The sequence below is a fragment of the Rhizophagus irregularis genome, chromosome 24, assembly GCF_026210795.1.
Source record: "Rhizophagus irregularis chromosome 24, complete sequence".
NCBI classification, from domain to species: Eukaryota; Fungi; Glomeromycota; class Glomeromycetes; order Glomerales; family Glomeraceae; genus Rhizophagus; species Rhizophagus irregularis.
Genome location: NC_089452.1, coordinates 2,663,827 through 2,686,571, shown reverse-complemented (window position 1 = coordinate 2,686,571; position 22,745 = coordinate 2,663,827). Strand labels below are relative to the sequence as shown.

Here is a 22,745-nt window from a genome sequence, read left to right as displayed (position 1 = left end):
CCAAATTTTAACTTACTGTAATCATAATTCCTAAAATTCGGCCCACAATAATTCCTAAATTCGGCTTACAATAATTCCTAAATTTGCCATAATAATTCTTAATAATTCGGCCCACAATAATTCCTAAATTCGGCCATAATAATTCCTAATAATTCCTAAAATTCGGCTCACAATAATTTCTAAATTCGGCCCAGAATAATTCCTAAAATTCGGCCCAAAATTTGGCTCAAAAATTAGACAATAATTATATAAAATCAGGTCATAAATTGGATGATTATTGTATGATTGCCATACAACTATTGTGTGATTTATTGCAATTTTTAGCACAATTATTGTATGGTCAAATATACAGAAATCATAGTGAATTTAATTGGATGTTTTTTCAACAAAAATCACACAGGCTTTTTTCATAGGGCATCCGAATATTGATACGAATGTGAGGAATTTTAACGCGGTGAAAGAATACGTGAGAAAGTAGTACAGAGAAAATATCAAGCAAGCCGAGAAAGTTGGACTTCTCATTGAACATTGGCCCTGGTTCTATCGATAATGCTGGACGTAATAAGAGAAAAGCTTGCGGGTTCGAGGCTGATGAGATAGAGGAGGTAGTTGAGATAGAGGAAATAGATGAGATAGAGGAAGCAGTAAAGCGTAGTAGAACGAGCGAGCAGGCCTTAGAGAATTTAGATAGAGGGTTGCTGGCCAATCTCAATAATTATAAAAAATATATACGCTGGACGTTACCGCAGTGCGATTTTCAGGAGTATGTGCCGGATTTCGAGAGAAGAAACTGGATTTTACCTCCACATCATTTAATGCAGGCGCTGGTCGCCTTGGTTATAAATCGTTGGTGTTGTATGGCGGTTCCAGGGTAGGAAAGACTGAGTAGGCGAGGTCTTTGGGACGACATACATATTGGCAAGGGGTAATTGATCCTAAGAGATGATGATGTTCCGTTTAGGTTTTTGAATGCGTGGAAGCAAATTTTGGGGAAAAAAAATGGTTGGATAATGCTAGGGGCATTTCAGGAGTATTTAACGGTTGACAGGAGAGTACCATGTATAATGTGTTGTAATAAGGATCCTAGGTATAAGTTGCAAAACGGGTTGGATTATGAGGATTTAGATTGGTTGAATATTAATTGTATTTTTTATAAGGTGACCTCTAGAATTTTTACACTAACATAATCTTCAAATTTTTCTTTAATTGAATATTCTTTGTTAAATAAATGTACGTGGTGGAGTTGTGCAGCATTTCTTAAAATTATAAAAAATATTCACTTTCGGAATTTTACAGGAGTTGATAAAGCAAAATTATTTCCCGCATTAATTAAATCGTTAAACCACGTTATACTTTAGAACAATTAGGGATTGGAATCGAAAATCGAATCTTTTCAAGATTTTTCTTATAGACGACCAACCTGACTTTGAATCAGTTACTAATTTCAGCAAAAATAATCAGCACTTGGCCGGCATGAAAAATTACTTTGAAGTCAGGTTAACTTATATGTAAAAAATTGCTGAGAATCGATTCTCGAGAATCGATTTTACTATGTTTTGTCGATTTTCGATTAATCGATTCCAATCCCTAAGAACAATGGAATTTTGCGGTAGTGAAACCAGGTGGATGTGTAGAAGTATAGTAGAAGTATAGAGAATTGCATCTTAAATACTCTACTGCGGGCTTTACGTTACGTAAATCCTAAGAAAATATTACAATTGAGATTAAAGTTATTAATTCTTTATTTTCTTTATTATACAGAATGTATTTTATTGGTGAATTAAAGCTTTTTATATCATGTGTTGTCTAAGTTGGAAAAACAACAATAAAAGTGGCATTTATAATTCTTTTCTTAAGAACTAACTAGATTAAGTTGATGTGTGGTGACTACATTGTCATCAGTTATGATTTTTATTTTCTGTACTTAACAGCATTGTTTTTTTTATTAGCAGAGCTTATTTTGATTTAATTTTATTATTCCGAAGGAAAAAAATTCATATAAAATCGTATGAAAACTACATACTAAAAAGTATAGCAGTTTATTTAAGGCATATTTAATCAATCCTCTTAATTTATTTCGTTTGTTATAATAAAAATAAATTTGTTGTGATTATTGAGTTTTTTTTATTTTTTTTATTTTAAAATAAAAAGTCATCTTTATCTATTTATGTTTACATTGATACAATTTTTAGGCTTCTCACATTCTTGCGTAAACAAATACTCTTCACATATTGTATTTAAAATCTGGAGATCAAAAATCTGTTCTAAACCCTACTTGAATTAATTGTTCTTATGAAAGTTTTCAACAAAATCTTAATAAGATTGTCAAATGATATTTCTTAGTATGCTTAAATGATGGAATCAAATAAGTTTTTTTTAAAATAGAAATCTTATATTATATTGCACAAAAGATAGATTTTTAAATTTATCAGTTTTTAGAATATATCGGTTAGCTATAGAGGGTAATATATTTTGTTATATTATTTTTCTAGGTGTTTGTACAGTATAATTACAGTATGTAGTTTTTGTAATATATGCATAATTAATAAACGCGTTACTAATTTTTTAAAAAAAGAAATCTTATATTATAATCATATGACTTTCGTGCATGTGTAAATGTGTAATGTGTTTGAAAATTTAGGCTAATATTTGTTAATTATTTACGTGATCAGCAAAATATAGGCTACTAAGGCTAGCCGATTATAATTCGGCAATACGGCAAATCATAAATTCTGGTGTAGTGTAACTTAACCCATAAACGATTTAAAGTTGGCCCTTTACTTATTAATTATAGGAATGTCTATTTTTGGGATCATAAGAAAATTTAAAATATTTAAATATCGAGAATTTTTTACTCACATTAAAAAAAAAATCACTTTTTAAATCACTTTTTAATTTATAAAAATGATAAAATTAAATTTAGATTGTTTTAACCTTATTTTAATAGAATCACGATTAAATAAAAAAAGTTTATATTCATGTCTTTTAGTTAGTAAAGAATGGTGTAATTTAGTAGTACCAATATTATGGAAAAAATATTCTTGGTATTGTAATCATAAAGAATCAGAAAAAAAGATTTTTAATATCATACTTTCTTGTTTATCAACATCTTCAAACCAATTTTTATTTGATAATAATATTAAATTACCACCAACAATTTTTTTAAAACCTTTATCATTTAATTATATTAGTTTTTGTGAATTTCCAAGAGCTGGAATTATTGATAATATTAAAGATATGATATTTAAAGATGAAATTTTAAATAATTTTGATTATTCAACAAAAAGTAATCTTTTAGAACAAGAAATTTATAAATTATTTGTAAGTCAATGTAAAAATATTAAAATATTACAATGGAAAACTTCTCAACCTTTATCATTATTTCCAGGTGCTAAAGAATGTTTTTCTCAATTAAATAATTTATATATTAGTATTGATTCTGTATCTCCAAACTCTCTTTATGAAATGATACAAATTTGTAGAGATTTGAATGGATTAATGATTTATAATTGTTCTCAAAATCTTCCCGGTTTAATTTCGTTAATTGACGCGCAGAAAAATTTAAAAAGATTATCACTTTTTAAATACATTAAGAAGGAATATTGTAAAGAATTAAGCAATGCAATAAAAAGGAAGTATAATACATTAAATGATCTCTGTTTACACTCACTTAATATTATTTCACCATCATTTTTAACATCACTTATTAATTTAAAGAATTTGTCGATTTATAATTATGATAATGATAATATTAGAGGTGATATTAAAGAATTTCAACATTATTTAATGATATCAGAATTTTCAGAATTAGAATATATTGATTTTTATGGATTATCTTGGTTTGAAGAGTTAGCAATATTAATTGAAAAAACAAAAGGAAATATTTTACAAGTTATTATTAATTCTATTAATAAAAATGCTGAAAATACTGGATTATTAATTAAAGCAATTTCTAATAATTGTCCAAAGATTAATAGATTATATACTCATATTGAACCTAAAGATTTTATTCATATAAAATCATTATTATTAAATTGTAGAAATTTATCACGTATAGAATTTGATAGTTTAAATATTCTTGTGAATGAAAATTATAATTTTGGTGATGAATTATTAAATATTTTAACTGAATTTTCTCCAAAATCTTTAATTTATATATCATTAAGTGGGGATTGGAAATTTTCAACTGATTCTTTTGAATTATTTTTTGAAAGTTGTAGAATTCGAAATATTAATTTACTTTATTTTGGAATCACTCATGAAAGTTATATTACAAGAGATCACATGTTAATTATTAGAAGGTACATTAATGAAGGTATAATAAAAGGGTCGAATTGTGTGTAGAATAAAGTAGAATAAATGTAATCAATATTATTTATGAAGGTTTATTTCATTATTATATATATATATATTATTATTTCCTTTTTAAATAAATACGATTGACTTTAATTTTAATTAATTAAATTTATTATCAGTCCGCAGTGATTTATAATGTTAATTAATATTTAAAGGACTTATGTTTACGAGTAAAAAATTTTAACGATATCTTATACCTCAAAAAAATGTATACGTGAAATGTACAAAACACCAGCACTTGAAAACAATGGAGCGGTACTTAGTATGTTAATGACAACGGAAAATATTCCCCTTGTAATGATCAAGACTGCTTTAGCTATTCGTGTCAAAAATCAGCTTCAAGTTTACTGTATTCATCGAGACTCCTCGAAGCAATTCAACAAGTGGACCTTTCTGAAAGTGTGTGAACTTATGATGATCCGAGTCCAAGTATCGATGTGTTTCCCGTTTTTTCATGTTGCTGACTTAAATAATGAAAAGTCTCAGGCACGATACGGTTTAAGACTTCTTCCACCATAATATGCAGATTGTTACTTTTATATACGATAAATACAGGCTCAGAAAGCTTAAACGAAAACTTCCCCTCTCCACCTGAAGTGCACTCCATGAAGTACCATTATTTTGCATCAGTCACGATCCCAAATACCTTATCCACATTTTGTTCATCATCCATCTCATTGGCATTGCGCTTATGACCATTCAGAGATGATTCCATTTGTATACTAGATACCTGGGCGAACCCTTTCATTAAATATTTCTCTCTTGACTTAGATTAAGCCAAGAATTCTTCCAGTTGAACGACGCTCTATAACGTAATCAAAGTTTCCTTGCCCATTACGACCTTCGATGAATTTCTCCGGTATAATCTTGAAATTATCTAATAGGATGAGACTCCGTTAGCCAGATAACAGTAAGAATAAAGAGATTTTGTTGCCTCGTACATCAGGAAGTTTTTAGGTGGGTCGGTCCATGTAATTCCACGTGGGTTTGCTCAGAAATACGTGGAATTCCACACATTCCCAATATCCTACACCGAAAATACCACGTGTTTCGTCACAGGATATTCGGAAAATACTAGAACTATTTAGATTTCCACAGTATTTGATGTGGATTTCCATGTGGATTTTAAACGGAAAAAAATTCCTGATGTATGCCATGTCGAGTGGAGTAGTCCTCTCAATTCGGACAATTGATACTTAACCGCTGCCTGTGGTTATTGGAGGGCCGTCTTAACCGGTTCCAACCTCTAAAATGAATAACCAAAATTGGAGCAGTAAAACCAAAATCAAACATAAAGTAAAAACGAAATCATAAAGTCAAAGTATAGAGAAAATAAAAAATCCCAACTAAAAGAAAAGGAGCCCAAGAAGAAACCCAAAAGAAGCCCAAAGAAAAATTAAAGAAACTCAAAGAAGAAACACGAAAGGAAATCTGAAAAAAAACCAAAAAAAAAAATTCAAAAAGAAACCCAATGAAACCCAAGAGAAAATCCAAGAAAAGACCCGAGAAAGAAACCCAAAGAAATCCAAGAAGAAATCCAGAGAAGAAGTCCAAAGAAAAACCCAACCAAAACAGAAGAAACCCAAATGAAAAAATGAAAAAAAAAACTAGTTAATAGTCACTGTAAAGAAACTAGGCTTCTAAAATTCTGAAAAACTTGAAACTTACCATTTATTGAAATACCAAAGTTAAAAAATCTACAAAAAAGAAATGAGTAATTAGGGAACAATAGCAAAAAAAAAAGAAAACAGCTTACCTTTAAAAGTTTAACTGAAGAAAAAGAAAAGGCGTTAAAAAATGTTAAATGTTAAAGATTGTTAAAAAACGTTGAAGGATGTTAAAGAACGTCAAAACTCAAAAGGTTATCTTTATCTGGTAAACAAAAAAATTAATCAGGTACGTTAGAAAATTTATATTAAAAATTAAATCTGAACAAAATAAGGTTTTTTTATGCCTAACAAAAATAAGAAATCAATATCACCGTCGATTACCTTCTCTGTATCCTGCGCCACTCGCAGACACTTTCGAAGGTAAAGAATTTCTTCTTTACAATACATAAACGTCTTCTAACTTCATAAAAATTTGTATAGAGTAACACCGTTCTGACGCTTAACTTTTATCAAAAAAACTAAAACTTTAAAAATATTTCACTTTGGTTGTAAAGCGTCTTTGTTTGATATTTCTCTATCTCTAATAAAAAAAAATTCCAAAAAACGATTATAAATATTATGAAATAAAGGAAAAATACAGTTGAATGCAATAAAGAATGAGTAAAAGTTCTAAATTAATAACCTTTAATATGGTTTCTGTCACTGTTCAAGTGATCGACACATTATTCTACATTATCACTAGTGGAAAAAAATGATCCGAATATATATTTTTTTTGGTGTAACTTCTATTTTAGTTAAGATGCTAGGCGTAACCCGTCGCGTTGCGGCGGGGATGATACTTGCCCATCAAGTAAGAGAGTAATAATAACACACTTATATTTTATTTGCCATACAGTGTGAATAGGTCTAGTTTTTTACTATTATTATGATGGTATTAGTAGAAAATAAATGTAATAAATTATACAATTCATGCTTATACGAATTGTGTGCAAGTGTTATGCAGTATATGAAATATTATTATTGAATGCAAATTTTATTTTTCACACGAAACAAATGTTTGTGGCACTGTGAAATTTATGATTTATTTTAAAAAAATTCCATTGTAGATTTAAAAAAAATTACATCTTCTGGAAAAAAGGCAATTGCCGCGGCGCCGCAGATCTATCCGATCACTGATCCAAACCTAAATGTGTAAGAATGTATTCGGGAAAAAAAAATTCGGTTCGAAAAAAAAAGCCAAACCGAAAAAGGAAAAGGGGAAAAAATTTTCGGATTGGAAAAAAGCCAACCGGAAAAAAACCGAAAACAAAAAATAAAAAACGAAAAAAAATTAAAGAGAAAAATCGGGTTGAAAAAAAGAAACCGAAAATGAAAAAAAATTCGAAAGAAAAAAAAAAACATTGAAAAAAAAATTTGGGGAAAAGAAAAAGGATAAAGAAATCGGTTTAAAAAGAGAAATTTTTGAAAAAAAAAGAATCGAAAGTACTGAAAAAATTCTGAAAAAAAAGGGCAAAAAACACCGAAAAAAAAATTCAAAAAAAAATCAGTCTTAAAAGACCAAAACAATAGGATTAATTAAAAAAAAAATATAACAATTTTTCGGTTTTGGAAAAACAAAAAAAAATACAGTTTGGAAAAAAAACAAAACCGAAAAAGAAAAAGGAAAAAAAAATGAAAATTTTTTAAAAAAAAGAAAAGAAAGAACTGAAAGTAAAGATCGGTTCAAGAAAAAAAAATGAAAATTAAAAAAAAGGAAACCGAAAAAATTCAGATCAGTTCGAAAGAAAAGGAAAAAATTTTAAAAATCGGTTTAAAAAAAACCATATTTCCGATTAAAATTTCATTAACCGGAATTGGATTAGATGACTTGCAAATCAAGCGGGTCTTAACTATAAAGAATACGGATCAAAACGTTACAGTTACACATGTATTTTTTTAGTTATATAGATTCCTTTTTTTAGTAACTCATTCATAAATATAAATTTTGTCAAAAAAAATACGCCTAAAAAAAATAAAATTTGTTTTTCCAGTAAAATAAAATTCTAAAATAACATATGGCAACTGAATTTAGTAAACCAAACATTTCAGACAAAGATACTAATACAATAAACACCAAAAATTGTTCGTATTGCAATAAACCTTTTGCTGAAAAATTATGGTGTAAAGAATGTATTATTTCTTTAGAAAAATTAGCAAAAAATGGTGATAAAGAAGCAATGCTTAATTTAGCTAACTGCTATAAAAATGGAGAAGGAACAGAAAAGAATTTAGAAAAAGCATTTCATTATTACCAAAAAGCAGCTGAAAATGGTAATGAAGAAGCAATGTATAATTTAGCCAAATTTTATTATAATGGAGAAGGAACAGAAAAGAATTTAGATAAAGCCTTTTACTGGTATCAGAAAGCAGTAGAAAATGGTAATAAAGAAGCAATGAATAATTTAGCCTACTGTTATACTAATGGAGAAGGAACAGAAAAGAATTTAGAAAAAGCCTTTCATTGGTATCAAGAAGCAGCTGAAAATGGTAATGAAATGGCAATGAATAATTTAGCCTTATGTTATGAAAATGGAAAAGGAACAGAAAAGAATTTAGGAAAAGCCTTTCATTGGTATCAAGAAGCAGCTGAAAATGGTAATGAGAAAGCAATGAATAATTTAGTCAACTGTTATATTAATGGAAAAGGAACAGAAAAAAATTTAGAAAAAGCATTGTGTTGGTATCAAAAAGTAGCAGAAAATGGGGATGAAGAAGCAATGTATAATTTGGCAAGTTTTTATTATATTGGAATAGGAACAGAAAAGAGCTTAGAAAAAGCCTTTTATTGGCATCAAAAAGCAGCAGAAAAAGACCATGTTAAAGCAATGTATAATTTAGCCGTATGTTATGATGATGGAATAGGAACAGAAAAGAATTTGGAAAAAGCCTTTTATTGGCATCAAAAAGCAGCAGAAAAAGACCATGTTAAAGCAATGTATAATTTAGCTATATGTTATAATGATGGAAAAGGAACAGAAAAGAATTTGGAAAAAGCCTTTTATTGGTATCATAAAGCAGCAGAAAAAGATCATGTTATGGCAATAAATAATTTAGCCAACTGTTATAATGATGGTAAAGGAACAGAAAAGAATTTAGTAAAAGCCTTTTATTTGTACCAGAAAGCAGCAGAAAATGGTGTTAAAGAAGCAATGTATAATTTAGCTGCATGTTATAAAAATGGAAAAGTAACAGAAAAAAATCTAGAAAAAGCTTTTCATTGGTATCAAAAAGCAGTAGAAAATGGTAATGAAAAAGCAATGAATAATTTAGCTGCATGTTATGAAAATGGAGAAGGAACAGAAAAGAATTTAGAAAAAACCTTTTATTGGTATCAGAAAGCAGCAGAAAATGGTTTTAAAGAAGCAATGTATAATTTAGCCATATTTTATAAAAATGGAAGAGGAACAGCAAAAAATCTAGAAAAAGCCTTTCATTGGTATCAGAAAGCAGCAGAAAATGGTTTTAAAGAAGCAATGTATAATTTAGCCAACTGTTTTAAAAATGGAGAAGGAACAGAAATAAATTTAGAAAAAGCTTTTCATTGGTATCAAAAAGCAGTAGAAAATGATTCTGAAGGAAGTGCAATTTTTTATTTAGCCTTATGCTATGAATATGGAGAAGGAACAGAAAAGAATTTAGAAAAAGCCTTTTATTGGTATCAAAAAGCCGCAGAAAATGGTGTTGAAGAAGCAATGAATAATTTAGGTAAATTTTATGAAAATGGAGAAGGAACAGAAAAGAATTTAGAAAAAGCCTTTTTTTGGTATCAGAAAGCAGCAGAAAAAGATCTTGTTATGGCAATGTATAATTTAGCCATATGTTATGAAAATGGAGAAGGAACAGAAAAAAATTTAGAAGCAGCCTTTTATTGGAAACAAAAAGTACTAACATTAAATAATAAAGTAAGCGCTAAAGATGAAGATGAGATATGTAGTAAGTGCAAAAAACCATCTATTAATTACCCATGGCACCAACAATGTAATGAATGCAAACAACCATATATTGATTATCAGTGGTGCCAACAATGTAATATTAAACGATTTCAACAAGGTTTTTCAAAGTGGACAAGCAAAAATGAATTTATTGATAAATTTATTCAAGAAGCACAACTGAATGCTAAAAATAGTTATGAAATTTTAGAGTGGATACCTTATAATGAATTGTTAAGTATTAATTATTATGATAAAGGAGGATTTAGTGAAATTCATAAAGCTATCTGGTCAGATGGACCTATTTTTAGTTGGAATTATGACAAACAACAATGGAATAGACAGCCGGATCATGAAGTCATTCTTAAAATACTTAATAATTCATCAAATTTAAATAATAAATTTCTAGATGAGGTATATTATTTATGTTTAATAAAAAATTTTATTTTCTTTTCAAAATTTAATAACTTTTATTATTTATATAGTGGAAATATCATTATAATTGCCAGAAAAAATCATTTTCAAAATTTATTCAATTCTTTGGTTTTACCCAAGATCCAAATAATTTAAATTATATGATAGTAATGAGTTATGCAAAAAAAGGAAATTTGAGAAAATGTTTATCTGACATAATTGTATTTAAGTGGCAAGACAAGTTACAATTATTGAAAAAAATTATTTTAGGACTTAAAGTAATTCATGAATCAAATTTAACTCATGGTGATTTTCATGATGGAAATATTTTAATGTCAGATAATTACAATGAGTCATTTATTATTGATTTAGGATTATGTAAACCTATAAGTGATTTACAAGATTCTGATAATAGCAGCATTAATGAAACTTATGGAGTTTTACCTTATATGGCGCCTGAAATATTAAGAAATAAACCCTATACTCCAGAAAGTGATATTTATAGCTTTTCAATGATAATGTGGGAATTTATATCAGGTAATCCTCCATTTAGTGATAGAGCACATGATCATCACCTTATCTTGAGTGTTTGTAAGGGTGAACGTCCTGAAATTATTGAAAATATTCCAAAATGTTATACAGATTTAATGAAAAAATGTTGGGATTCAAATCCTTCTAATAGACCAACTATAATAATGCTTGAAAATATTATATCTGAATGGATTAGATGTATTAATGAATATTACAGATTAAACACGGATGAAAATTGTTATTATAATGTATCTGATATTGATAATCAATTAAAAAATGATATGTTTGAATTTGTAAAAGCAAACAAAGCTGTAGTACAAGAACGAGTAGTACAATCTCATTCTCAAGCATGTTATATAAGTCGCAACATTACTAAAGAAATAGAAAAGTCTAATAATATTAGTGAGAGCTTTGTTCAAGAATATTCTGAATTGCTGGAATGTATAGTTGAAATTTAAAAATCAACAATTCTATTGTTTATTCTTTATTTGTTTAATTATTTATGTATTTTTGTATTTTTGCAGTTTTACAATAAAAAATAAGAGATAAACATTATTAAATATATAAAGAATATGTTAATTGTTAAATAAGGTTTATTTTATATTTTCATTTTCAGATTTGTTTAGCAAATTTGAGCTTAACCTCCAAATCCATACTTTAGCTAGTATTATTATTAGCTTAGCAATATTATAATTGCCCTATAAAAATTGAAAATTCAGAATCTGTTTTAATACAAATTCTGTATAATGAAATACTATTTGGTACCTGTATAATTTCTTATACTTAAAACTGAAAACACAATAATTGAATTATAGCCAAATTTGATTTATTTTATTTTATTTTTTATAATGGTAATACGTTATCAATTTATTTGTAATAGATGCAGAACTAATACAAAGAAAAAATTTACATGCCTCCATTTGTACACATCAGAAATGTATTTAACTCATGTTATATTATTCTTCCTACTACGAACTGTCAAAACTAACAGTTAACTCCTTTTTTTGAACTCTAAAAATAAATTAACTCCTCCAAAATAAAAATAAATATTTGAAATGGTCATTATGCTAGTTACATTTGATATCGTAGTACACCCATTCCTTCCTAATTGTATCATTATTAGTGCAATAGAACAGTCTTTTCAGTGATAGGTATATTAATATTTAATACCAATAATACCAGTAGAACGCGTCAAATTGAAAATTTTATGCTAACATCATCCATTGTAAAAACAGCTCTTTCCCAATCATAAGAACCTCCAAGTCGTTTGCAAAGTATTTTCCTGGATATCTCTTCTCAAGTTTTCATATTCTTCCCATGATACATCTTTTTCATAATACTTTAAAATCTTTCCATGAACAATAAATACATGCGACTTGTCTCTATTTGTTGCAATCTCTTCTCTGACTGGGTCCCATTCAGAAGGAGTAATTTTTATCCAAGTCACCCATATCATCTATCTCTAATGACTTCATATACATTACAATTCTTGACTGATGTTTGGAATTGGAAGTATAAGGATAAAATATCTGAGGAATTAATTAAAAAATATCATGGCAATCGTATTCAGTCATTATACTGTAGATGGCTAAATGAAGTCAGGGCTGGTGTCACGATGTCTGCCACCTGTCAGTAAACAATTTAACAATTTAACAATTTTACTTGGTTTAGTCTTTTAATATCTTTTAACAATAATTTCAAATTTGGATAATCCCCCTTCAATTATTAATCGTTTTTCATGGTGAAACTACAATGATACTCTTCATTAACAATTAAATAAATCTGAGCCCATAGGCTGCTGGAGCTAAATTCAAACCACATCCTTTTTATACATTTTGACATTTCACTAACTAAACTATTCTAAAATATTCTGTAATTTATAATTAATAATGGCTAAAAGTTCTAAAAGATTCTAAAAACTTCTAAGATATTCATTTTACTAATGATTATTAATAATTTGTAATTATAAATCTAATCTATGATGTAATTTACTGATTAATAATCATTGTTACTAATATAATCTTTCCATCTTACTCCATCTTCCTAATCATGAATTATTATAACTCATTATGACTAATAAACCATTTATAACTAAACTATAAATAAACTGATCTAAATATAAATAACTATATATAAATAAAATAAACTACTGTGTAGCTATAAATGATTGCATTTTTAATTATCTCGATCAAACATTCTTTCTTCAATTAAATGTTTATCCAATCATGTGATTCTCAGATACCTACGGCTACACCAGCAAAGTGATACGTTAGTAAAAGTGTGATCAAGCTTGGAACAGATTTGTTATATATACCATAAAATTTCCTCAAATTATATTTGAAATATTGAGACCTAATTTTTTAGCAAAGCTTTCAAGATCTGGACTTTCAACAGTATTATTATTTGTCACTTCAGGTTTTGAGGTGAATTTGTATTAGTTGACGTTTTAAGATTAAATGCACTATTTTCTTTCAAAGTTCTTCATGCAAGTGACTTGTTTTTGATGGGTTTCAGACATTTTAACACTATGGGCAATTTGCATGTTAACACTTTGAAATATAATACTATTCTGAAAACTGAAAAAACCAGTAAAAAAACCTTTAGTTTTCTTTTTAAAACACTTTGGGCTTCCAGAATTTGCATACTGTTTTGGGAATTTGTATTACAAATTTATTTAAATGAACGAATCAAGAGAAAATCGGGATTATTTATAATTCAATCAATATTTATTTACTCATTCTGAATCGAATTACATAATTTTTTTTACTAAATAAATTAATAAATTACTAGTCGTAACCCATCGCGTTGCGCCGGGGGATGATACTTGCCCATCAAGTAAGAAAATAACAATAATTTACTTTTATTGCAGTGTGAATGGGTCTAGTTTTTTACTATTATTATGATGCCATTAGTAGGAAATAAATGTAATAAATTACACAATTTACATGATTATATAATTAACAATGAAATTGTTATACAATATATAAAATATTATTATTAAATGCAAAATTTATTTATCACACGAAAAAAATGTTGCAGTATTGTGAAATTTACAAATTCATTACAAAAACAATGTAGTTTGTTGTTACATTGTTACGAAAAAAATCTTTTTTTTTTATCCTCTAGAAAAAAAATATCTTACTAATTAATATGAAAAAAAAAAATTCCCAGAAAAATTAAATTATAACGTTGTTACAAAAAATAAATAATTATGTAAATCTATTTATTATTGAGCTTGATACAAAAAATAATACTATTATTAAAAATAAGAATCGGGAAAAAAGGCAATTGCCGTGTCGCCGCAACATTGACCTGATCACCGGTCCAAACCCAAATGGTGGAAGAATGTATTCGGAAAAAAAAATATTCGGTTTGAAAGAAAAAAGACCAAACCGAAAAAGGAAAAGGGGAAAAAATTTTTCGGATTGGAAAAAAAGTCAATCGAAAAAAAAAAAAATTTGTGGGGAGGGATAAAGAGAAAAATCGAGTTGAAAAAGAAAAAATTCGAAAAAAAAGAAAAAAAATACGGGGAAAGAAAAAGGATAAAGAAAGAAATCGGGTTTAAAAAAAAAAAATAAGTACCGAAAAAAATTCTGAAATAAATGATAATTCAGTCCAAAAGACCGAAAAAAAAATTCAATAATATGGTCTAAAAATAATATAAGTCTTAAAAGATTATTTAATAAAAAAAAAATAATAATAATTTTTCGGTTTTGGAAAAAAAAATAGAGGGAAAAAAAACGAAAAATTTTTAAAAAAAGAAAAAAAAAGGAAAGGTGTTTTGAAAGAGAAAAGAGGAAATTTGAAAAAAAAAAAGAATCAAAAGTAAAAGATCGGTTCAAGAAAAAAAAATGAAAAATTATAAAAAAAGGGGAACCGAAAAAATTTAGATCGGTTGGAAAAAAAAATTTCCGATTAAAATTTCATTAACCGGAATTGGATCAGGTGTACAACATACTTGCTGATCAAGCGGGTCTTAACTATAAAGAATACGAATCAGCTACACCATTTTTTTTAATTATATAGATAATATTAACACTATAAATGTCATGTTTTGATATCATATAACATAATATTAACAAACTTTAATAATAAAAATGTTATTTTAATATCTAACATTTAACATCCCGTTAACATCATCAGATATTCTTTTACATCCCATTAACATCTCAGATCTCGGTTCATTTAATATCTCAGTAATTTTATTTTCGTTTTTTTAAAAAAATTGAAATTTTCTTATTTTATTAAGAAAGATGATATAAAGGCTTAATGTGGATTGCCTAGTTTTCATTTTTAATGAATTACAAACAGAAATTTTAGTTAATAAAGAATGATGTCATTTAGTAGTTCCAATCTTATGGAAAAATTATCCACAGAAAATTAATGATACTTTCTTGTCTTTTATCCACTTCAAAAAAATACCTTTTATAATGGTATCAAATTACCTTCGACAATTCTTTTAAAACCGCCTTCATTTAATTATATTAGTTATTGTAAATTTCTGAAATCTAAACTTATTAAAGAAATTACAGAAATGGTAACTGGTGGAACCTTTATAACTGGAAGATGTAGAAAATACAAATATTTAGAACAAGAGTTATACAAATTATACATTAGTCAATGTAATAATATTAAAGAATTATCATGGAGAACCTCACAACCTATATTAGTTATCATTCCCAGGAGCTTCAACATAAGTTGATACTGATTCACTTTATAAGATGTCAAAACTTTGTAAAAATTTAAATGTATTAATTATTCATGATTATTCCCAAGAAAAAATTTCCGGATTATCTCTTTAATCGATGCACAAAGAAAATTAAAAAGTGTATAGTTTGAATTTCATATTAAAAAAGGACCTACTTGTAAAGAATTAAGCGAAGCATTAGAAAGAAAAGGAAATACGATTAATAAACTTAATTTACGCTCAGTTAGAATTATTCCGCCTTCATTCTTAACATCACTAACTAATCTAAAAAAAATAACAATTTATAGTATTTATGATAGTGATGAAGATACTAAAGAAGAATTTCAAAATTATCTTGCAATTTCAGAATTTCAAATTCTTTGTCTTAATAGATTATCATGTTTTAAAAGAATCTGCAACTTTAGTTGAAAAAACAAAAGTCAATATTTCACAAGTTAATATTTATACTTAAAATACAGGAATGTTGATTAAAACAATATCTAATAATAATTGTCCAAATATTGAACAATTATCAACATATCTTGTACCTGAAGATTTCGATTATGTTAAATCATTGTTATTAAATTGTAAAAATCTAATATATTTAGGATTAAATAGTTTAGATTATTTTACGGATATGAATGATGAAAATGATATAATATAGGCGATAATTTATTAGATATATTAACGATTTTTTGAAAGTTGTAGGGAATGAAATTATATTTTTCTGGAATCACTTATAATAGTGATAATTTTGAAAATATTACATATATACATGTATTATAAGAAAATACATGGATGAAAAAGTGATTATCGAATTTTTCGGATCAATTTTGTGGGAAAATATTATTATCTGGAGTAACTTCTTTATTAGTCTGATATGACAATAGGAAAATTTAGATACCGACAGATAGTTTGCATTTGGAGTTTGTTCAATTTTTTTGTCATAGGTTGTATATTTAAGCTGTTTATGATGTAACTGTTGTTGTTGTAATTATGTAAATATGATTGATATATAAGAGCAGTTTTATATTTAATATAAGCTAAATCTTTTATCTAGTAAAAATTAATTTTACAATATGTAAAATATTTCGATATAAACCCATATTCCTTTTAGGAAACATCATACTTTTAAAGAGTTCCGGAGCAATACTAGTTCTCTTCACAGATATCTCATCATGTAGATATGTACCGCATGTTATTAAATCATTATTGGATTTGCCATGCTAATTAAATGACCATTTCAATACCAACCACTCACATCTTAATGGCGGTAATGGTTACTTCGCATTAAATGAATAATTTTTTCATAATTTAAAAATATTTATAATACTAAAAATCACCCGATAGACTATCATTTGACTAAATAACATTTGCGAAAATTTAAATTGTTCGACATACTGAACATTGAATAGATGTAAAAAACCTATAGTAATTTTAGTATATATTATCTATTAGAATTTAAGTATGCTTTAATAGATAATTATATATTTTAAAAGTATTTTAAACTATGACAGTTTTTGTAAAATTATCTATTTTTATTTTTTTCAAATGTTTGCGCCCGACCTATTCCAAATCATTATAATGCTATGCCTATGTAAAAATTTAATTGTTAATCTGCAAGTTTGTTTTATTACCTTATTATGAACTTCACGATGTCATTTATACATACTAAATTGGGATAGTATGTAAATTTTATGAAGTTAAATTTTTTTTAATCGATTATCTAAAATTTTATTCTTTTTTTTTGTTACCAGAATTTTTTGTGTGTTCTACCCTTTAATTTTCTTAAGTGTTCGTATTTTAATACATTACTATAGCTAGTCTTATATTTTTTTTCTCATGGCTCCAGTTGTCTTATGATATAGGGAATTAAAAATAAATTATTCAAATATAAAACTTACCAAAAATTTAATATATGTCACAGAAAAATGTGCAATATATATACACATGTGTATATTAGTATTGTCTCATAACTAATCCTATCATTCTTCTGCATTACTATTTTAATAATTTTCCTATTAATAGATGATCATTTAGAATGATTGTCTACTCGTGTAAATAGCTTGGATTAGGTTTTTAGCGAGCACAGAACAAGCTTCTCCGGTTTTAATAATTTCCATTCCTTGCTTTATTGAATATTTCATTATGCTTATTTTGAAAGATCAACTACTACAAGCACTACAGATTTTTTTTTTTTTGTTGGCTTTTTTTTGGAGTCAGGATCTCAACAAATTTTCATTAAATTTGCATAACATTGTGGTTTATCTTCTGTAATTTCAGATCATTTTCCATCAAGAATTTCAAAAATGAGATTGATATCATGTTCAAAATTAGCAAATGCTTACAGTCTGTTGCAGGTTCCCCAAATAATCATTCTTATACTATAACCCTTTAAACATTTCTGGTTCAATATATATAATATGTTACCATTATAAATATTTTTATGTGAATTAGAAATCATCATAAGTATTATAATAAAAAAAATACATTAATATAAACAACACCTGAAATTTTCCATAAAATAATTTATTCCACGTAATTTTCACCAAATTTAAGATCTCTTAATCCCGAATTTTAATAATATGATATTGATTTGATTTTAACTAAAAAATTCAATAACAAGGATTTTTTAATTAATTAAATCATTTTATTAAATGAATAATATAAGTATTTAAAAATATGAATATTTACTAACTCACCTAAAAATATTTTTTGGTATATTGAGAATACACTTATTTGTACCGATATATGATGTCATTTCCTTTACACGTGTAAACTGAGAATGTATTTATAGATTTAAAGATTTAACCAGGCAATATTATTATGAAATAATCAAATGAAAATGTATCTTCAAAAGTGTAATATGTCGGTTGTATTTAATATTGAAAATCATATTACTTTCATACTTTGTAAGAAAATCTAATTATTTTTTGCTTTACTAAATGTAATCATAATTATATAATATTTATTTATTACATTTTTACAACAAATTGAATTACTTATATAGCCAACTAAAATTATAATTGCTAAAATCATCTTACGTCTAATTACAGACAAAAAATTGGTTAGGATTTTGGAAATTTGAAACAGTATTTTAAATTTTCTCGATTGAATTAATTTGGATTGCAAAGAAAAAAAAATTTTATTGACTCGATTTTAAAATTATGTGAAATGATTGTTTTTGACCAATTTTAAATTTTTGTAACGTCAAGGAACCTTTTTGCCAATAACATATGATTAGGTAAACATAATTCTAACATGCATAGTTTATCAAACATATATTATTAAGAAACTAAACATATAAAATAAACTGAAAGAAATCAAATATAATGAACAGTTTATGTTTTAACATATAGTAAATATAAGTAGCAAGAGATAAGCTATATAGAAAATAATCTGTCAAAACATTCAATTTAACGTTAGCACATACTATTTTAACAATTAATTAGAAGTCACAAACTATACTAGGTAACAGAAACCGTTGAAGTCTGTCGCTTATTATGATTCTCTGTAAATAGAGTGAACGTATTACAAATAAATTAAAAAATTGTTTTTGCAAAAAAAGGATACAAATATAAAGGAAATAATGAGCAGGGGAAATTTTATTCAAAAAGGAATTATGACGTAAGTGGATGGAAGGAAGGGAAGGAAAATTGTATGAGTTACTAAAAAAATAAAATTTTAAAATAGAATATACCTTCATGTTTTAACTAAAATTAGGCCTTATAAAAAATATTACCCGTTATTTCTGTAAAAACTCTGTAAAAATGAGCCTTTTACGGATCCATTCACGGAAAATGTAAATAATTCGATAAATTCCGTGATATATATAAGGTTATTAATTCCAAAAATATGAGCCTTTTATGGAAAAATGATGGAATATAAAACACGGATTGACTTTATTTATAGGGAGAAATTCTGGATTATTAATTTTCGGACTGTATTTTTCTGATGCGTTGATCTGCATCATGATTGTTTACATTATCAAAGTTATAATGTTGAACAAGGACATGCTCAATTGCTCATAATCCTATCTTATTTGTTAGTAAAAATAGGACTATTTGTCCACTAATTTTTTTGGAGAAAAATGCTGATAAAATGCTTTCTTATAATCTTAATGTGAGAAAATAAACAAGTTTAATTTTGTTATTTTCTTTTATTGAACATGACATTTACAACGGACAGAACTACGTGATTATAAATCACCCACTTTTCTTTTTTTTAGTAAGCATTTCGGTACAGAATTTTTTCAGTTAGTGAAAACCTATTTGTCATGCCCCTTATTGTCACAAGCGTAATTTCTTAATGCCGTAATGCTGGCCAAACCTACTCCGCTTTAAACTAACTACTTATGGTTGGAATTTCTCAATGCAGATCAGTGCATCGGGAATAATACGGACCGAAAAATTTTTTTGTTGTAATTTCTACTTTTGGTTAGAATATTTCTTTTTAGAAGCTTCATTGACAGTTAACAAGAAAAAAATTTTTTGTTAAAAAAATTTGTCTAGAAAAAAATAATTTTTTTTTTTTCAGTAAAAACAAATTTCTAAATAACAAATGGAAACAGAATTTAATAAATTAAATATCTCAGATGAAGATACTGTTACAATAGACACCAAAAATTGTTCATATTGTAATATACCTTTTACTGAAGAATTATGGTGTAAAGAATGTATTAATTCTTTAGAAAAATTAGCAGAAAATGGTGATAAAGAAGCAATGTTTAACTTGGCCAACTGTTATAAGAATGAAGAAGGAACAGAAAAGAATTTAGAAAAAGCATTTCATTGGTATCAAAAAGCAGCAGAAAAAGATCATATTGATGCAATGTTTAATCTAGCCAATAGATATTATAATGAAGAAGGAACAGAAAAGAATTTAGAAAAAGCCTTTCATTGGTATCAAAAAGCAGCAGAAAAAGATCATATTGATGCAATGAATAACCTAGGTGTATATTATGGATATGGAATAGGAACAGAAAAGAATTTAGAAAAAGCCTTTCATTGGTGTCAAAAAGCAGCAGAAAAAGATCATATTAATGCAATGTTTAATCTAGCCACTAGATACTATATTGGAGAAGGAACAGAAAAGAATTTAGAAAAAGCCTTTCATTGGTATCAAAAAGCAGCAGAAAATGGTGATGAAGATGCAATGAATAGTTTAGCCATATGTTATAAAAATGGAGAAGGAACAGAAAAGAATTTAGAAAAAGCCTTTCATTGGTATCAAAAAGCAGCAGAAAATGGTGATGAAGATGCAATGAATAGTTTAGCTATATGTTATGAAAATGGAGAAGGAACAGAAAAGAATTTAGAAAAAGCCTTTCATTGGTATCAAAAAGCAGCAGAAAATGGTGATGAAGATGCAATGAATAGTTTAGCCATATGTTATGAAAATGGAGAAGGAATAGAAAAGAATTTAGAAAAAGCCTTTCATTGGTATCAAAAAGCAGCAGAAAATGGTGATGAAGATGCAATGAATAGTTTAGCCATATGTTATGAAAATGGAGAAGGAATAGAAAAGAATTTAGAAAAAGCCTTTCATTGGTATCAAAAAGCAGCAGAAAATGGTGATGAAGATGCAATGTCTAATTTAGCCAATATGTATTATAATGGAGAAGGAACAGAAAAGAATTTAGAAAAAGCCTTTCATTGGTATCAAAAAGCAGCAGAAAATGGTGATGAAGATGCAATGAATAGTTTAGCCATATGTTATGAAAATGGAGAAGGAATAGAAAAGAATTTAGAAAAAGCCTTTCATTGGTATCAAAAAGCAGCAGAAAATGGTGATGAAGATGCAATGTCTAATTTAGCCAATATGTATTATAATGGAGAAAGAACAGAAAAGAATTTAGAAAAAGCCTTTCATTGGTATCAAAAAGCAGCAGAAAATGGTGATGAAGATGCAATGAATAGTTTAGCCATATGTTGTGAAAATGGAGAAGGAACAGAAAAGAATTTAGAAAAAGCCTTTCATTGGTATCAAAAAGCAGCAGAAAATGGTGATGAAGATGCAATGAATAGTTTAGCCAATGGATATTATAATGGAGAAGGAACAGAAAAGAATTTAGGAAAGGCCTTTTATTGGTATCAAAAAGCAGCAGAAAAAGATCATATTATTGCAATGTTTAATCTAGCCAATAGATATTATTATGGAGAAGGAACAGAAAAGAATTTAGAAAAAGCTTTTCATTGGTATCAAAAAGCAGCAGAAAAAGATCATATTGATGCAATGTTTAATCTAGCTGTACATTATAGGAATGGAGTAGTAACAGAAAAGAATTTAGAAAAAGCCTTTCATTGGTTTCAAAAAGCAGCAAAAAAAGGTCATATTTTTGCAATAATTAATTTAGTTGCATGTTATAGATATGGAGAAGGAACAGAAAAGAATTTAGAAAGGGCCTTTTATTGGCATCAAATAATAGTAGAAAATAACAAAAAAATTTCTAAAATTGAAGTTGTATTTTGTAATGAATGCAATCTACCAAACACTGATTACCATTGGTGCCAACAATGTAATACTAAGCGATTTCAACAAGATTTTTCAAAGTGGACTAGTAAAAATAAATTTATTGATAAATTTATTCAGGAAGCACAAATAAATGCTAAAAATAGTTATGAAATTTTAGAGTGGATACCTTACAATAATTTAACAAGTATTGATTATTATACTAAAGGAGGATTTAGTGAAATTCATAAAGCTATCTGGTCAGACGGGCCTATTTTTAGTTGGAATTTTGACAAACAACAATGGAATAGACAAACATGTTATGAGGTTATTCTTAAAAAACTTAATAATTCATCAAGTTTAAATAGTGAATTTCTAGATGAGGTATAGTATTTATATTTAATAGCAAATTTTATTTCCTTCTGCAGAAGTTTAATATTTTTTTGTTATTTACATAGTGGAAATATCATTATAATTGTCAGAAAAAGTCATTTTCGAAATTTATTCAATTTTTTGGAATTACTCAAGATCCAAATAATTTAAATTATATAATAGTAATGAGTTATGCGAAAAAAGGAAGTTTGAGAAAATGTTTATCTGATATAATTAAATTCAAGTGGCAAGAAAAGTTACAATTATTGAAAAAAATAATATTAGGACTTAAAGTAATCCATGAATCAAATTTAACTCATGGTGATTTTCATGATGGTAATATTTTAATATCTGATA

General features: G+C 26.9%; 4 protein-coding genes across 4 annotated transcripts; 3 read left to right on the top strand and 1 right to left on the bottom strand.

Annotated features, from left to right (window-relative positions):
• Positions 1–2,904: 2,904 nt before the first annotated feature.
• Positions 2,905–4,459, top strand: OCT59_016276 (uncharacterized protein; the record flags this gene model as incomplete). Its single annotated transcript, XM_066132371.1, has 1 exon — positions 2,905–4,459. One exon carries the CDS (start codon positions 2,905–2,907, stop codon positions 4,342–4,344), a length of 1,440 nt encoding a protein of 479 aa, XP_066003364.1. The 3' UTR covers positions 4,345–4,459.
• Positions 4,460–8,020: 3,561 nt separating this feature from the next.
• On the top strand, positions 8,021–11,444 carry OCT59_016275 (uncharacterized protein; the record flags this gene model as incomplete). Its single annotated transcript, XM_066132370.1, has 4 exons — positions 8,021–9,938; positions 10,194–10,348; positions 10,420–10,477; positions 10,991–11,444. 4 exons carry the CDS (start codon positions 8,021–8,023, stop codon positions 11,335–11,337), a joined length of 2,478 nt encoding a protein of 825 aa, XP_066003363.1. The 3' UTR covers positions 11,338–11,444.
• A 681-nt stretch (positions 11,445–12,125) lies between these two features.
• On the bottom strand, positions 12,126–12,335 carry OCT59_016274 (uncharacterized protein; the record flags this gene model as incomplete). The annotated part of the gene is made up of 1 exon (XM_066132369.1): positions 12,126–12,335. One exon carries the CDS (start codon positions 12,333–12,335, stop codon positions 12,126–12,128), a length of 210 nt encoding a protein of 69 aa, XP_066003362.1.
• Positions 12,336–20,126: 7,791 nt separating this feature from the next.
• OCT59_016273 (uncharacterized protein) lies at positions 20,127–22,491 on the top strand (the record flags this gene model as incomplete). Its single annotated transcript, XM_066132367.1, has 2 exons — positions 20,127–22,083; positions 22,475–22,491. 2 exons carry the CDS (start codon positions 20,127–20,129, stop codon positions 22,489–22,491), a joined length of 1,974 nt encoding a protein of 657 aa, XP_066003361.1.
• Between the last annotated feature and the right edge of the window lie 254 nt (positions 22,492–22,745).